The sequence below is a fragment of the Elephas maximus genome, chromosome X, assembly GCF_024166365.1.
Source record: "Elephas maximus indicus isolate mEleMax1 chromosome X, mEleMax1 primary haplotype, whole genome shotgun sequence".
In the NCBI taxonomy this organism is placed as follows: domain Eukaryota; kingdom Metazoa; phylum Chordata; class Mammalia; order Proboscidea; family Elephantidae; genus Elephas; species Elephas maximus.
In genome coordinates, this window is record NC_064846.1 from 164,007,419 (window position 1) to 164,025,590 (window position 18,172).

Consider the following 18,172-nt stretch of genomic DNA (forward strand, 5'->3'; position numbering starts at 1 on the left):
ACACTGGTATGAACATTCTTTCATGGCTGGCGCTGGAGATTCTTTAGTCTGATGTCGGCAAAGGTTTTTATTATTATGAATAGGAAACATTTACTTTTTGTCACATAAGCTAGAAGGTATTTATAGTTATCTGGGAATTGCTAGGAGCCCTGGTGGTGCAGCAGTTAAGCGCTTGGCTGCAACCAAAAGGAATGCAGTTTGAACCTACCAACCATTCCGCTGGAGAAAGATGTGGCAACCTGCTTCCGTAAAGGTTGCAGCCTTGGAAAACCCTATGGGGTAATTCTACTCTGTCCTACAGGGTTGCTATGAGTTGGACTCAATGGCAATGGGTGGGGAATTGCTACTGGTAAAAAAAATTAAAAATATTTATCAGAATATGCCAAATTGTGGCTTTGTATCTTTGAAAATGGAATAAGAGTGGTAGCTAAATGAATGGGCTTGGAACCCTAAGAAACATATAACACAACTTTGTTCTTTTTTAATCATGCTGAAAGAGGCCCACAGAACTGAAGTGGCTTGTCCAAGGTCACCCAGCAAATTAGTGTTAGGGTTCTGATTAAATCCCTCTGGTTTTAGGTAAAAAACTTCCCAAAACATTATAGCTGGCGCTGATTCTAAAAACCATTGTACAGAGGCACAAACTGAAGCCAAGAGAAAGAAAGTAACTGGCCCAAGGTCACAAAGGAATGTAATGGCAGGACCAGAATGAGAGCCCAAGCCTAAAACTTCCCATAATATTATGCAAAGCACAGTATGACTTGACATGTGGGCATTCTCACGAAACGGCTGGTAGAATATCAAGACTGGAAGAGACGTAATTGTTTGTTCATCCAGCTGAAGCATGAATTCCTGGCTGTAATATCCCCTCAGATCCAGGCTATTCTTTTCTTTGGGCAACTTGAACTTGATGAAGCATGACAAATGCTCATGAGATCCAGATTCTTCCACAAGGAAGCCATGGCTTTTGATTCCTCTTTGTCAGGAGGATAATTAGAGCCAAATGCCTTCTCCTCTTCCATGCATTTCTCCCCCATCATGTTGACTATTTGGGACCTACACATCAGCTCCACTGGCGGGAGCTTTTGGTCAATGGGATCAAGGTCATGAGCTCCATCTTTATGTGGGCTGTTCACTTTGCCTTGATTGCTGGTTCCAGACTCTCTGTGATCTCACAAGAGCCTGAGAGTAGGTCAGTGTAAAGCCATTATCATGGCTGAAAGAGTTACTGTAAGCACAGACCCAGAAGATTATAGACTATTGGTGGCATCTTCCATGAAGGGAACAGCAAAAAAAAAAAAAAAAAAAGGTAGTTAACAGTAATCATACCTATTTCCTAATTAAAAAAAAAATTTCATTCATTAAGTCAATTGCCAGATAATTATTTATTTTATCATTTTTTAATATTCCCTGCAAGCAAGGAAAGATGGCCCAATCCCTATAGTTCTTAAGACGGTACCAAAAAAAAAAAAAAAAAAAAACAACCTGCTGCCGTCGAGTCAATTCCGACTCACAGCCATCCTATAGGACGGAGTAGAACTGCCCCATAGGGTTTCCAAGGAGTGGCTGGTGGATTCAAACTGCCGACCTTTGGGTTAGCAGCTGAGCTCTTAACTACTGCGCCACCAGGGCTCCAAGATGGTGCTAGACATGGTTAAACTACTGGTTTGAAAAAAAAGCTTCTGTTTCTTCCTTAGCTCTGTCTTTGATCTGTGAATGATGTTTAAAAAAAATTTCTTCATTCCTTCCCTCCGTCCCTCTCTGTCTTCTTTCAAACATATTTATTGAGCACGTACCATGTGCGTGCAAGACATTTTTCTAAACATTAGAGATAGAGTGGTGTGCCAAGTAGATAACAGCCCAGTGCTGACATTTCATTGAGCCTTGTTTGTACACTAGAGATGATCTCTACTGCCTGTTTTCTTCCCTAATAAAGGAGAAATGGAATAACATGGTCTATTTTCTTGGTAAGAAAGAGGGCAGTGCATTTAAAGTACATTCCAGCTTTCATTACCCTGTGGATGCTGTTTTCTAGGGACCCCCCTCCCCCAGATTACTGCCTTTTGACCACATCTGTCTAATATTTGTTTATTTAGTAAAAACTCACAGAAGGCATCATATAGCAGACACTGGGCACAGTCCTGAATGGGACATTAATGGTCACTGCCTTCACGGACCTTATAATAACAAATAGTATGACTGGGAAAGTTGATGAACTAGCCCTAGTTAGCTCTGCTAAGAGGTGTTTAAGGTAGGCAATTAAAATTAATGGAAAAAAAATGAGGACTAGGGGCTGCCTGGGGATTTTATTTACCCATTTTCTCCCAGCACTTTACCCTATTTCTAGTTCCTTTGTTGAGAAATGAATATATACATGCATTATAGTATATAGTCCACTGTCAATATGTCTCACGTAATCATTCTTACAGTAAGCACGTCTTGAGGAATAATACCTGGAGGTGAGGAAAATTCTCTTTGACACAAAATATCCAGTCATCCTCCTCTTAATACTTATCCTTTGCCATTTAATTTTCAGAAACAGAACTGAACTTCCTACTCAAGCAAGCGCTCACAGTCGTTGGAACTCTGCCCTTTACTTACATGTTAGAGAAGTGGAGGTGGATGGTCTTTAAGGGTGAAATTCCCAGAGAGCAGTGGATGAAAAAGTGGTGGGAGATGAAGTAAGTCCATGAGTATGCAATCGGTAAAATGTTTTCTCATCAGTTTGCCATTTATTCAGAAAAGTGTAAAAGCCTTTGACTGTCCTGTGGCAACACACACACACAGAAACTACTGGTATCTATATTCCATCGCCTGAGGGCTTCCTCTGACCACCAGACCCCTTACATCACAGGAAGGGCTGAGGAACTAACACTGCTCCCATCAGCCCTCAGCAATGGCTGATGGGAGTTGGTAGATAAATACCTCAGCTCCCTTACCCTCAGGGGGGCTAAATCTGAGGTGAATGCTCTCCAATGAGTCCTAGAGTTCCTTAGTGGGATTAAGCGCCAATTACCCACCGTGGTAATTTGCTCGATAACACACCTTTTTTTTGGAGGGGTGGTGGTGAAGGAGGTTTTGCTTTCTTTTCCCTGCCTCACTTCCCCACTCCTTTGCCTGTTTCCTAGGATCATCTCTCAGGACCTTGTCTCAGGTTCTGCTTCTGAGAGAACCCAATCTAAAACAATTAGGATTGGTGTTCTCAGAGAGTGCTTCATAGTCAGGATAACTGGGATTTCAATGGCTAAATCTTAAAGGCTTGTGACTTGGGGTTAAGTATGTAGAAAAGATAAGGACATTCAGGCTAGGGCAATGCCATCAAACCACACCCGTGCACGCACACAAACTGCCTCCTTTTTATTTTTTTAAGTCTTCATTTAGGTGGCATCTCCACAGACAAAATTTCTTTGGCTCTGGCCCCCACCCAAGCAGGGTCAGGTGACACTAGTTAATGTCTATCCTCTAAAGTGTAGGGCCCCCCATTTAACTGTTATATTATTTAGGAAGTGGTCAGTTTATTCATTTTTCAATTTATCCTTTTGTACATCCTTTAAAACAAAAATGCTGTCTGCCAGGAGCACTAAAATGTGGTGCCACAACATGATGAGCATAATTAATGTCACTGAATTGTACATGTAAAAAAGGTTGAAATGGCAAATGTTTTTGTCATATATAGTCTCACCACAAAAAAAAAAAAAGTGGTGCTGGAGAGTAATTATTAGGACCTTCTTGACCATGCAATAGTACTTGATAAATTTTATTTTATGGTCTTACTCTATGTTTTAAAGATATAGTTATTTTTCCAATGGTATATCCTGGCTGAATTAAAAAAAGACATAACTACATAATGGGCTTTGTGGTGGTTGTTGTTAGGTGCCCTCGAATCAGTTCCAACTTGTAGCGACACTATATACAACAGAATGAAACACTGCGTGGTTGTGTGCCATCCTCACAGTCATTGCTGTTGCAACCCATCGTTGCAACCCCTGTGTCAATCCATCTGACACTGTTTTTATTTCACCTGACAACCAGTTCCAGTGTAAATACCATTGACTAATGAAACGACACAGGTCATGCCCAACTCTCCCTTCTCATGATGTGTGACACACAGCTAATGTATCTTCTTTTCTTCTTAAAGGCGAGAGATAGTTGGAGTAGTGGAACCTGTGCCTCATGACGAATCATACTGTGACCCGGCGACTCTGTTCCACGTTGCTAATGACTACTCATTCATCCGGTAAATGGCGGGTTTCTTCTCACTGTTTCACTTCTAGGGTTTGTGGATCCCTGTACTAGAGGCAAAGATGTAGCGATCAATGAAATGATGACCGTAATTTATCCATCGCCATGTCCCACCCCCAGAAGCTCAAAATAGATGACCACTTTCCATTCAGCTTAACACAACATAATTTATTGGATTAAATAAAACCTGTGTGAGATCTTTTCACCCCCATCAAGGAATTAATAGTATCATTGGGAGAAATAAAAAGTTTTTGTTTGTTTTCTCATTACTGGTAGAGTTCAGAGAGTATTGTAATAGAGAGAACATTTTTAACTTGGAGTCCAAAAGCCTACGTTCCTCACCTATTGGGCACCCTGACCTTGAGTTTCCTGAGCCTCAGTTTCTTTATTTGTAAAATGGGAACAATATCATCGTCCTGCTATAAGGATAAATTGATATTATTCATATAAAAGGGCTATAAATCTGTACATTACAAATATAAACTAACATTTAAGAAAGTTATATTGTATTGTTTATGAGCTGATATATAAAATACAGGTAAGCTATGATGAGTTTGTAGGATTCATGTTTGGGTCTTTCTGGGAAGAGAGATTTGACTAGTATCTCTTTGGTTCCTTGGGCTGCAAAATTTAATTTTTTGCCCCATCAATGATTCTACCGTGGTAACTAAACATGCAACTGCTTTTTTTCTTTGTCTCTTCTACAGATATTATACAAGGACCATTTATCAATTCCAGTTTCAAGAAGCCCTTTGTCAAGTGGCTAAACATGAAGGTCCCCTGTACAAATGTGACATCTCAAATTCCACCGAAGCAGGGCAGAAGCTGCTGTAAGAAATGCCTCAAAATGTTGAACGTCTCCTAGCATCCATGCCTAGGCTTGAATTTGATTTTATAGTTTCTGAAAACAAAATGTTTGGCTTCAAAATATCCTCTTCCACACATTAAATGTTTAATTTGTGGTCAGGTAGAAACCAAGAACATGCGATGGTTGGACCAGCCATCTCCCATCTCCACACCCAAACTACAGAGCTCCCCCTATGGTAACTGGAAAGGCAGAGAGAGAGAGGGTTGAATACATCTGTCAACATGCTTTATTTTCTTATCTGCCAGGAGCAAACCAGGCCAAGTCAAAGAGAAGGAACCATAGATCATAGATGTAAATAGACATAGATCTGGAATCCCTCAAATGGTCCTGAACCCCTCTTTTCTCATACAGTGGTATGCTGAGCCTTGGAAAATCAGAACCCTGGACCTCAGCATTGGAAAGCATTGTAGGAGCTAAGAATATGGATGTAAGACCACTGCTCAACTACTTCGAGCCCTTGTTTACCTGGCTGAAAGAGCAGAACAGGAATTCTTCTGTGGGATGGAGCACTGACTGGACTCCATGTGGGTATAAATGAGTTGACATGTTTTGTGTTGCTCCCTCTCTGCTTCTCCCTAATCTACTCTGGCCCAAGTCTCATAGGACTGTCAGTATGTCTTCCCTCAACATAGATCCTGCTTCAGACCCTGCTATGCTGGCAACTGCCATTTTATGGGGGAGGGAACGCAATGTCTGCCAAACACCCACTATGTACTAGGCACAATGAAAGCTACTTTACATACCCACTCTCTTTCAAGTCCACTTTATTAGCCCAATCTTTAAAACATAATGTATAGCAGTCTCCAACTTTCTCACCCTCTCAATGAAGGTTTATGACAATTTTTAAGCAAAGCAGTTATCCATGTGTATGTCATTATGCCTGCAGAGCCAAGTAATATACTACTTTCTATCCTCTCTTAGATGGCTTTTTGTTTGTCCTGGAGTTTGTACTTGCCTCATTTTTGGGGGGGGGATGCCTAACTTGCTATCTACATAGCATTATTTTTTTCCCAGCTACTCCAAAATCTATTATTTTTAGCCTTCTTTTTTTTTTCTCCTAGAGACTTTCCTTTTAGAGTGCTGAATCCTCCTGTCTCCATCTGAATCAGTTTTTATTCTGAGTCATTCTTTTGCTGCTCTCCTGGGTTGAATCTACTGCTCCCTGGATTCCATGTCTTCTTTCCTAATTACCTCTTGTTTCGCTGGAGCACAGCCTCCAAGTGACTTTCTAAGAAAGGATACATGAGGTAGAAGGATCGGCTCTGCCCCAAATTGCCTTTCACCACACCTTGAATTCAGTCCCCTTGTTTTTACCCTTACACCTTCTTCCCACTGTCTGCTGTCCCTGAGTCCCAATCCTCTCTGGCACTCTTTGGCTCTTTTGGGGTCTATACCCCCTTTGTATATACACTAGGCCATGGCTTCCTGTCCCCTGAGAAAGCAGTTACCCCTCCTCCATCACTTGTCATCTTCTAAAAGTGTATTTATACCTTGTTGGAAACTTCTTTTCTCACACTTAAGTGGGATAAGTGGAGAGGAAGAAGATAAACATATGTGGTCAATCTGTCATCTGTAACTGGCAGTCTTCTCTTTCTTGTTAATCAGATGCTGCCCAATACATCAAAGTGAGGATAAGCTTAAAAACCGCTCTTGGAGACAAAGCAGTGAGTATCCTGGCTAGTGCGTCCATTACTTTTCAATGCATTGCCCCTAAATGGAACACAATAAACCCATTCCGGGGTGGTCAGAAAGGGTCGGGGCCACATGGTTCTGGCCTTCAGCTTATTTTGTTTTGGTAACACATTCCTTATCGGATAGGCTATGCCTACTTTCTACTTGTTGCCTTGAAGGTGTTATGAAGATCAATGAGAAAATACACTAGTCCTTAAATATCAAGTACCCACCCTCCCAATTCACTCTATGACCATTACTTGTATTTGAGGAAGAGGACTTAGATATATTTTTAGAGATCGTTTCTAGAAGTGGTATATATAGTTTTTTTGTTTGTTTTAGTCATCTATATCCTGGCTACAATGAGTCTGGTCCTTGAACCAGCAGCATCCATACCACCTGGGAGCTTGTTAAAATGCAGAATCCCAGGCCCCAGCTTAATCTTCTTAATCAACCTGCTTAACAGTATTTTAACCGGACACCCCTTTCCCAGGTGGTTCCCATGCACAGTAAAACTGAGAAGCTCTGATTTAGAACACTGTTTCTCAAACTTGGCTGCAGATTGGAGCTATGTGGGAAGTTTTAAAAATATGAATGCCTGGCTCTTACCTCCAAAGACTCTGATTTAATTGGTCTGGGGTGTGACATCAAGAGTTGGGCAGCAAGCGGTTAAAAAGCTCCCCCAAAACCAAACTCGTAGCCGTTGAGTAGATTCTGAGTCAAAGCCACTCTATAGGACAGAGTAGAACTGACCCATAGGGTTTCCAAGGAGTGGCTGATGGATTCTAACTATAGCAGTCATGGCTCTCAACCACTGCGCCACCAGGGCTCCAAAAGCTTCCCAGGTGATTCTAATTACAGCAACATTTGAGGACCACTGACTTAGGGATGTATTTTGAGGTTACAAAGTGTTTTACAGAAAATCGTATTACGTACACCTTCACGTGAATTACTTTAATCAGCTATTGCTTTCTCCTGAACCCCTGTCTCGGGTTATTCGGCCTGAGGAAGTAGGAGGCACTTTGATCGGGAAAGAGGAGAGAAAGTAGTGTCAGACAAATTGAGATCAAAGACCTAGGGGTGGGGGGTGGGTATGGTGCCCTGAAGGCTTTGTAGCGTTTGTCGACGTCGCTCTGGGGCTTGTGGGTAAAACAGCTACAGAAAATTGTCTGCACTGGATACATCCAAGAATTGTATTTCTACTCCCTTACTTTTCCTGGAAAGTTAAATATCATCCAAGGGTTAATAGTAGTTGTACTATGTTTTTGATAGGTAAGACATCAAAATATAAATAATATAGCGGGAGCCAAAAGTGAACACTTAAAAAAGAAATAATAAAAATGGAGCTGCATTGCTTCCCAAATTCTGAACGTTCAGGTTCTTATTGCTTAACAATCATCGAGTATCTATGGGATTATTCCTCTTGTTGTCGTATTTTTATTAGCTCTTCTTTGGCCTCATAAATTTTAATTACAACCACCACACTGGGATCATTTTTAATTATCTTTTTTTCTTGACATCTGTCCTCGGGTTCTTTTCTCATGCAGTGAGGGGATTGGTAAATAGTCTTCAGAGGGTTTGATAGTGTAACCTTCTGAGGTCTGTTCACCAATTGCTGTTGAGTTGATTCTGACTCATGGTGACCCCATGTGATTCACAGCAGAACTGCACTCCACAGGGTTTTCAATGACTGTGACCTCATGGAAGTCGATCACCAGGCCCTTCTTCCCCACCACTGGGTGGATTGAAACTGCCATCCATTTGGTTAGTAGCTGAGAGCAGACCATTTGCACCACCCAGGGACCTTAGATGAGATCAAGACCATACTTTAAACACACCTACATACTAGGGCCACCACCCATCTGTCAGTTTGTTGTACTGTGGTGGCTTGCATGTTGCTGTGATGCTGGAAGCTATGCCACCGGTATTTCAAATACCCGTGGGGTCACCCATGGTGGACAGGTTTCAGCTGACCTGGCAGTCTACTTCTGAAAAAATTGGCCAGTGAAAACCTTATGCAACAGTATCTGATATAGTGCTGGAAGATGAGCCCCTCAGGTTGTAAGGGACTCAAAATACGACTGGGGAAAAGCTGCCTCCTCAAAGTAGAGTTGACCTTAATGACGTGGATGGAGTCAAGCTTTTGGGACCTTTATTTGCTGAGGCGGCATGACTCAAAATGAGAAGAAACAGCTACAAACATCATCCATTAATAATCAGAATGTGGAACGTACGAAGTATGAATCTAGGAAATTGGAAGTAGTAAAAAATGAAATGAAAGGCACAAATATTGATATCCTAGGCATTAGTAAGCTGAAATGGACTGGTATTGGCCATTTTGAATCTGACAGTCATATGGTCTACCATACCAGGAATGAAAAACTGAAGAGAAATAGTGTCACATTTACTGTCAAAAAGAGCATTTGAAGATCTGTTCTGAAGTACAGTGCTATCAGTGATAGAATGATATCCACATGCTTGCAAGGGAGACCAGTTAATACGACTATTATTCAAATTTACCCACCAACCACTAAGGCCAAAGAGGAAGAAACTGAAGATTTTTACCAAATTCAGCAGTCTGAAATTGATCAAACATGCAATAAGATGCATTGATAATTACTGGTGATTGGAATGTGAAAGCTGGAAACAAAGAAGGAGGATAGGTAGTTGGAAAACGTCGTCTTGGTGATAGAAACAACACTGAAGACGGAATGATAGAATTTTGCAGACCAACAACTTATTAATTGCAAACCTTTTTTAAAAACATAAATGGAGACTATACATGCACACCTCACCAGATGGAAAACACAGGAATCAAATTGACTACATCTGTGGAAAGAGACAATGGAAAGTTCAATATTATCAGTCAGGATAAGGCCGAGGCTGACTGCGGAACAGATTGTGAATTGCTCATATGCGAGTTCAAGTTGAAGCTGAAGAAAATTAAAACAAGTCCATGAGAACCAAAATATGATCTTGAGTATATCCCACCTGAATTTGGAGACCATGTCAAGAACAGATTTGACACACTGAACACTAATGACCAAAGACCAGACTCATTGTGGGATGACATCATACATGAAGAAAGCAAAAGGTCATTAAAAAGACAGGAGAGAAGGAAAAGACCAAAGTGGATGTCAGAAGAGAAGAATGGAAGAAATGATGAAGTAAAAGAGATGAACAGAAGATTTCAAAGGGTGACTCAAGAAGACAAAGTATTACAATGGAATGTGCAAAGACCTAGAGTTAGAAAACCAAAAGGGAAGAACACGCTTGTCATTTCTCAAGCTGAAAGAACTGAAGAAAAAACTCAAGCCTCGAGTTGCAATTTTGAGGGATTCTATGGGCAAAATACTGAACAACTCAGGAAGCATCCAAAGAAAATGGAAGGAATATAGAGAGTCACTATACCAAAAAGAATTGGTTGATGTTCAACCATTTCAAGAGGTAGCATATGATCAGGAGCTGATGGTACTGAAGGAGGAAGTCCAAGCTGCACTGAAGGCATTGGCGAAAAACAAGGCTCCAGGAATTGATGAAATATCAATTGAGATGTTTCAACAAACAGATGCAGCACTGGAGACCCTCACTCGTCTGTGCCAAGAAATTTGGAAGACAGCTACCTGGCCAACCAACTGGAAGAGATCCATATTTGTGCCCATTCCAAAGAAAGGCAATCCAAAAGAATGTAGAAATTATTGAACAATATCATTAATATCACATGCAAGTTAAACTTTCCTGGTGATAGTTCCAAATGGTTGCAGTAGTATATGGACAGGGAACTTCCAGAAGTTCAAGCCAAATCCAGAAGAGGACGTGGAACAAGGAATATCATTGCTGATGTCAGATGGATGTTGGCTAAAAGCAGAGAATACCAGAAAGATGTTTACTGTATTGTATTGACTGTGCAAAGGCGTTAGACTGTGTGGCTCATAACAAATTATGGATAACACTGTGATGAACAGGAATTCCAGAACGCTTAACTGTGCTCATACAGAACCTGTACATAGACTAAGAGGCAGTTGTTTGAACAGAAGAAGGCAATACTGCAAGATTTAAAATCAGGAAAGATGTGTGTCAGGGTTGTATTCTTTCACCATATCTATTCAATCTGTATGCTGAGCAAATAATACGAGAAGCTGGACTATAGGAAGAAGAACGGGGCATCGGGATTGGTGGAAGACTCTAACAAACCACGATATGCAAATGACACAACCTGGCTTGCTAAAAGTGGAAAGGACTTGAAGCACTTACTGATGAAGATCAAAGAGGGCAGACTTCAGTATGGATTACACCTCAACACAAAGACAACAAAAATCCTCACAACTAGACCAATAAGCAACAAATGGAGCAAATGTTGAAGTTGTCAAGGGTTTCATTTTACTTGGATCCACAGTCAGCACCCATGGAAGCAGCAGTCAAGAAATCCAACAATGTATTGCTTTGGGCAAATCTGCCACAAAAGACCTCTTTAAAGTGTTGAAAAGCAAAGATGTCACTTTGAGGACTAAGGTGCACCTGACCCAAGCCATGGTGTTTTCAATTGCCTCATATGCATAAGGAAGACCGAAGAAAACTGATGCCTTTGAATTACGGTGTTGGCAAAGACTACTGAATATACTACGGACTTCCAAAAGAACAAACAAATCTGTCTTGGAAGAAGTACAACCAGAACGCTCCTTAGAAGCAAGGATGGCAAAACTACGTCTCACATACATTGGACATGGCATCAGGAGGGACCAGTCCCTGGAGTACAACATCATGCTTGGGAAAGTAGAGGGCCAGCGGAAAAGAGGAAGACCCTCAACAAGAAGGACTGACACAGTGGGTGCCACAATGGACACATAGCAATAATTGCGAGGATGGTGCAGGACCTGGCAATGTTTTGTTCTGTTGTACATGGGGTCACTATGAGTCAGAACTGACGTAACTGCACCTGACAGTAACAACATATTTGGGCCGGAATATCTGCTCAAATCAGGCATTTCGTGGTGAGATCCAGTTGGATTTTTGGCATTATTTTGAGAACTCAGCCTTTAAGATTTTTTAAAATATGGAAATAGTAACCATAATCTTATTAGAAGTAGTATTAATAATATTATTGTTATGATTAAAGTAATCTTTTTCTCCCAAAACCTGGGTGAAACCAAGCTGAAGTGCATGTTAAGAATTCTTTTGTGAAATCTTGTAATTTTTTTCCTAAAAGGAGGAGAAACACGGAATGTGTACCATTCATTGACCTCTACTGCCACCTACTGGAGGAAAGAGTGCATGCTTTTTTTTCTTTTTTTGAATAAGTCTTAGGCGAACACACAAGCCATTTGTTTAGCATTGGAAAACGAGAATGAACAGATTACCTTGCTGTTTACAAAGTGTTATTTATTCCTTTGGAACTCAAGTTGCTTTCTTTTTCTTTTACACTTATAATATACACATGTTGAAACTTACTCAAAAAATAGTAAAAGCACTGTTGTTTGCCATCAAGTCAATACGACTCATAGCGACCCTGTATGACAGAGTAGAACTGCCCATAAGGTTTCTTAGGCCGTAATCCTTGCTGGAGCAGGTTGCCAGGTCTTTTCACCCACAGAGCCGCTAGTGTTCGAAAAGCTGAACTTTCTGTCAGCAGCTGAGGACTTCACTATTCACCACCAGGGCTCCTTTAGAGCTCCATGTATTCGTCTAAATTATAGAGACATTTTAAGCAAAACCCACAACTCTTCTTTGACTCGCAATCTATCAACCTGCCCTCAGAGTGTCCATTTCAGCTGACATCCAACCCAAAGTAAATGGATCACTGAACCCAGTTAGTAAAGCAGAGTTTCACCTGGAGGCTTGTTAAAAAAAAAAAAAATTGCCGTTGAGTCCGACTCATAGCGACCCTAAAGGACAGAGTAGAACTGTCCCATAGGGTTTCCAAGGAGGACCCGGTGGATTCAAACTGCCAACTTTTTGGTTAGCAGCCTTAGCTCTTAACCACTAGGCCACCAGGGTTTCCAGAAGCTTGTTAGAAGTACAAATTCTGAATTGGAAGCTCTGAGGGAGGGGCCCAGTACTCAGTGTTTTAACAAGCCCACCGGGGGATGCTGATTCATGTTCAACTTTGAGAACCACTGACTTAATGAAAGGTCCCTGGCTGGTGCAAACGGTTTGTGCTTGACGATTACTCTAAAAGGTTGGTGGTCCAAACTGACCCAGAGGCACTGACCCTACTGAACAGTTGTGGTCTGTAACATATGGGATCACCATGAGTTAGAACTGATGGTGAGATTTTTTTTTTTTAAATGAATAGCAAGTCTCCTTGGAATATTAGGAAAATTAAGAATATGGTTGGAGAACACCATGTTTTGAATGCCTCCTGTGATCTCTACTGAGCAGTGCCTTTCTTTTGAATTTGCAGTACGAATGGAATGACAATGAAATGTATTTGTTCCGCTCATCTATCGCATATGCCATGAGAGAATATTTTTCCAAAGTCAAAAATCAGACGATTCTATTTGGGTGAGTTGATTTGCTGGGTTCTCAGGTTGCTTCAACCAGCGCTTCCCTTATTCTTGGGTCTGAGGGTACATTCTGCCTCAACTTTTCTTCAGGTGTAATTAAGAACAATCTCCTAGTAACTTTTAAACTTCTTGGATATTCTGGACTCTGGGCCTCTCTGTTTAGGGATGATTGTGGCTTCGTTGACTTGCAGATTGGAAGAACATTGTTCTTATTAAGCCCCCTCCCTCTCTCTCAGATGCTCTCACCCACTCTCAGCACTGCCTTTATTGGGCTTATATACTAGTATATATGTTTTGCGTGTGTGTGAGACAATCAACAGAATGTATAAGTGAAATATAGTAGAATTCGATGGTGATAAGTGCTAGGAAGAAAAACACAACAGGAAGGGGGCTAGAGAGTGCTGGTGTATGTGTGGGTCAATTTTAACCAAAATGGTCAGAAAAGGCCTCATTAACATTTAAGCAAGGCTCTGAGGGAGGAGAGCAAGCAAGCTAGCGGTGTGGGTAACAAGGAAGTGTTTCGGTCAGAGGGAACAGCAGGTGCTAAGACCCTGAGGAAGGTCTGTCCTTCACTGAGTGAAAGAACAGCCCTGAGACCAGTGTGGCTGGAGCAGAGTGAGCTAATAGAAGACAAGGAGATGTGGCCAGGGCATGATGGGGGAAGTGGAGGGAGAGAAAGACGTTCCTGTGGGCCTCCAAGGCCATTCTCAGGACTTGGGCTTTTATTTTGAGCAAGATGGATAATTGCTGAAGGTTCTGGGGGACATAGTCGGCCTCAGGTTTTATAGGATCACTCTGGCAGCTGAGAGCTCAGTCTTGTCACATTGACCAATAAATCCTACTCATGACCGTCACCCATGGGGAGAACAGGACATGGTTTACTGGGAGGGAGCAGCGTGGAGGGCTGTAAGTGTACCATCTTTGCACATGGCAAAAGCCATCACTGCCCACCATGTTGTTTATCACAATCCTGGGTCACCAGTGATTCCCGGATGATTCTCTGGTGTTTCTGGTGTGAATATTTTCTATCACTGAAAAAAAAAGTGTGGTTTTTATACGGTGGCAGAACAAATAATGCCAAGACTTGATATCATAGCTTATGTAGTTGATGTCATGGCTTTGGGCAGTTTTAATGTTTTTTTGGAGTATCACATCCTGCCAAACAGGGAGGGATTACCCAGATTAGTAAGTAAACACAAGTAAACCCATGCGTGCCTTGTTTACTGGTTAATCCGCCCCTTCTCCCGGTGTACCCTTGCCCACCCCAGTTGGGTGCCCTCGTCTCTCTATTTTACCCCCAAGACCCTGTCCTGGGTCCCTCCCTAGTCTCCTTTCCACAGAAGAGAAAGCCTTCCTTCCTTTATTGTGTCCTCTCAGCCACAAAGCGGGGAGGGGGTTGTTTCTTTTGTTTCTCCACAGAGAGGATGACGTGTGGGTGAGTGATTTGAAACCACGAATCTCTTTCAACTTCTTTGTCACCGTACCGAAAAATGCATCTGACATCATTCCTAAAGCTGAAGTTGAAGAGGCCATAAGGTGACATTTTACGTTCAAACACACTAGGCAAGGGTGAGGGGGTTAACAAGTGTAAAAACAACCACAACAGCTAACGCTTGGTGTGCTCTGTTTGCCAGGCACTGTTCTCAGCCATTCGCACATTTCACTTCATCTTACAAACTTAGGCTTTGTGTCTGTCTTGGGGAGAAGTGCTGGCTGTGATCACCATGGAAAAGCCCAGCCCTGCTGGGTATTCAGCTATAAACCACTATAATTCAGACTTTGTTTCCAGGATGACCCGAGCACTTTCAGGCTGAGGTTGCCTGGAGTAACAGGGCTGATTCTGATTTGATCTCCCTCCTTCTCTGGGCTGACTCGGACTTCTTGACCTTTTGACCAAGTAGGGGGACAGGATGCCAGACATTCCATCTTCAACCCATAGTAGTCTCTTCCATCTCATTCTGGTTTTTCTTTTTTTAAAAAAAAATAATTTTGTCCTTTCTGCCTCTGTAGAATTCAGCCATTTTCTGTCCCAGTGCTGGAGAAATTGGAAAGCACCCCTTTCATGTGTTTTTCTCCAGTGCTGCCTCTAAATGCCACTACCATTTATGTGGAATGTCCTTCTCTAGAGACTTGGCTATAAGACTTGTTCATTTGTAGAAAGAGATGTATCCAATCACTCTTCACCATTATTTGATAGCGAGTTATCATAGACATACTCTGACATACGGGAAATTCTTGCTAAATACGCTAACTTTGTCTTTACAACACCCGTTAAAAACCCCTTGCCGTCAAGTCGGAATGAGATGAGATTTCACAACACAGTAGTCACAAATAGCAAACGCCAACCGTTTGCACACTTCCGCACTTGCAGCCTAACCTAGGTTGTAAGATATGAAAGGTACATAATTGTCAAAACTCCTATCTTTCATGGGAAGGACCTGGCTATCTATTTTTTATTTCATTGTTATTTTAGGTGTACGGTCTTAGGTGTACGGTCTTAGGATAAGCCTCATTAAATCCTTTCTGGAACAATGATAGAAAGGGTAAAGAGATATGCACAATTTTCTTTTGCTTAAGTGGCCTCTTTGTTGTGTTTTGCGAATAGGATGTCCCGGGGCCGTATCAATGATGCCTTCCGCCTGGACGACAAGACCCTGGAGTTTGTGGGGATCCAGCCAACACTGGCCCCCCCTAACCAGCCACCCGTTGTCGTATGGCTGGTTGTTTTTGGGGTAGTGATGGGAGTAGTGGTCATTGGCATTGTTCTCCTGGTCATCTCTGGGATCAGAGATCGAAGGAAGTAAGTGAACTTTCCTAAGATTTATCTATCTCTCTAGCCTAAGACAATAAGCTTTAGGGAACACTGACTAGAAAATTTGCAATAAGTGGCAGGTTGTGTAGGCTAGTTACTTGGTTGAACAATTTGCACCTAAATATTCCAACGCATCCCCTGGATATGACCAGATTTCATTTGCCCTTCACCTTCCCAGCAAGCCTACCACACAGTGGATGTTTGGCATGGGGTGTCCTAGTGAACTCCACCCCCAACCACAGCACCATTCCCTAGTGACGGAAGCACTGCAGACTCACCGGGGTGGCTGGGCTCAGGGGACTGTCCTCACTGCTGACTGCTCCTTGCTCTAGAAGAGACCCTAGAGACTGGATTGGTGATGGGTCTGAACTGTGGAGTCTTTCCAGAATGAGCTCTGATATTTGCTTCAAACTACTCCCCTTTCATCACCTACATTCCTCCCCAGGTGGCCCTGACTCTGTATCATTCATTTCATTGGTTCATGGGCCGGGTACCCTCTAATTTGTTCTTCAGTTAAAGACTCAAGTTCATCGAAGATTTAAACCACTAGAGACCTAATTTCTAGTCTTGGTCTACCACTTGATTTTTGTCTGACCTTGAGAAGTCATTCCCTTTCATTGGGCTTATGGAATAAAGGCTCATGCTCTTTTATAGAGAAGCCCTTGTGGTACAAATGGTTAAGCATTTGGCTGCTAACTGAAAGGTTGGTGGTGCTAACCCACCCAGCTGCTCTGTGGGAGAGAGACCTAGCAATCTGCATCTGTAAAGATTGTTGCCAAAAAAAACCCTTTGGGGCAGTTCTACTCTGTCACAGGAGGTCACTATGAGTCAGAATCGACTCAATGGCACCTAACAACAACTCTTTTATACCACCTAACAAAACTCCATTCCCGCTGTAGGCTGTTTAAACATTTTCTTGACTGAATCTCTGTATGCACTACTCTATTTGGAGCCCTGGTGGTGCAGCGATTAAGAGCTATGGCTGCTCACCAGAAGATCGGCAGTTCAAATCCACCAGCTGCTCCTTGGAAACCCTATGGGGCAGTTCTACTCTGTTCTATAGGGTTGCTATGAGTTGGAATCGACTCGACAGCAACGGGTGAGGTGGGTGCTCTACCAGGATTGTTCCACTGCCTGCGCATAATTGCCGTCATTTTCTGAAGAGGCAGACTGAGGCCTTGAGTCTCCCCCTCTCTGACTTCAGAGCCCACACCCTTAACTGGCCTCCTATGCCCTACTAGCCATGGTACCAACCACTCACAGGGTCTAAGGAAATGCATCCAATGCCACTCTTGCACTCCAGGAGTTTATAGTCTAATAAGAGAAGACTCACATGCAAATGAGTAGCCACTGATTAGCAGCTGAGATGGAAATGATACCTGGGGTCAATGGAGTCCAAGGGAGGCAGTAGTCATTTTAACAATACCGTGTTAAGGTGACTTTGCTTTATTTAACAGGAAAACGCAAGCAAGTTGTGAAGAAAATCCTTACGCTTCTGTGGACTTGAGTAAAGGAGAGAATAACCCAGGATTCCAAAGCACTGATGATGTCCAGACCTCATTTTAGCAAACCGATCTGATATCTTCCTGAGGTGATTTTATAGGATGTAAATGCTAATTTCAAGGTACAGAAAATATGGGATTATGAAGATGTCAGTAACTATCAAAACTATGGCTCTGTTTCGGCAGCATCGTCCAAAGGTGGCGGGCAAAACCACAGAAGGGCACGCTCACGCTCACTGCTTTCAGTATTTATTTCTGCCTCAGGAGCTGACTACCCCTTGTGTTTCCTAAAAGGAATGTTGATACCAGAGAATAGTAGAGAACGTGTATCTTTGGCCTCCCAGGCTGGTTTAGGGAAGGGAAATGTAACTATGTTGAGTTGCTGGAGTTGAATAAAAGGCTGTATTTTGTGAGAGCAAGTGTTGCGCCTTGCATGGAATATGGATGGAGTGCTGTGAGGACTGTGCCCATGAGCTGGTGGGGCTACAGGAGTTGAGAAGGGCATACAATGTTCCTTTTAATTTATCCCACATGTAGAGGATGAGATGCTTTCTTTGTGTGAACTTAATTCATG

At 42.3% G+C, this 18,172-nt stretch overlaps 1 protein-coding gene across 2 annotated transcripts in view; it reads left to right on the top strand.

The window, feature by feature from the left end:
- Nucleotides 1–17,662, top strand: part of ACE2 (angiotensin converting enzyme 2) — a 45,303-nt gene extending 27,641 nt beyond the window's left edge. Inside the window, exons 9-18 of one of the 2 annotated variants that reach the window (XM_049873364.1) lie at nt 1–6; nt 2,537–2,681; nt 4,139–4,237; nt 4,950–5,072; nt 5,462–5,634; nt 6,716–6,774; nt 13,182–13,282; nt 14,704–14,820; nt 15,890–16,084; nt 17,554–17,662. The exon at nt 1–6 is cut by the window's left edge and continues 221 nt beyond it. In XM_049873364.1, the coding sequence (XP_049729321.1) occupies nt 1–6; nt 2,537–2,681; nt 4,139–4,237; nt 4,950–5,072; nt 5,462–5,634; nt 6,716–6,774; nt 13,182–13,282; nt 14,704–14,820; nt 15,890–16,084; nt 17,554–17,662 (1,127 nt within the window). The remainder of the gene's footprint in view (nt 7–2,536; nt 2,682–4,138; nt 4,238–4,949; nt 5,073–5,461; nt 5,635–6,715; nt 6,775–13,181; nt 13,283–14,703; nt 14,821–15,889; nt 16,085–17,553) is intronic. The other variant, XM_049873365.1, reaches the window with a different exon arrangement.
- The last annotated feature ends 510 nt before the right edge of the window (nt 17,663–18,172 follow it).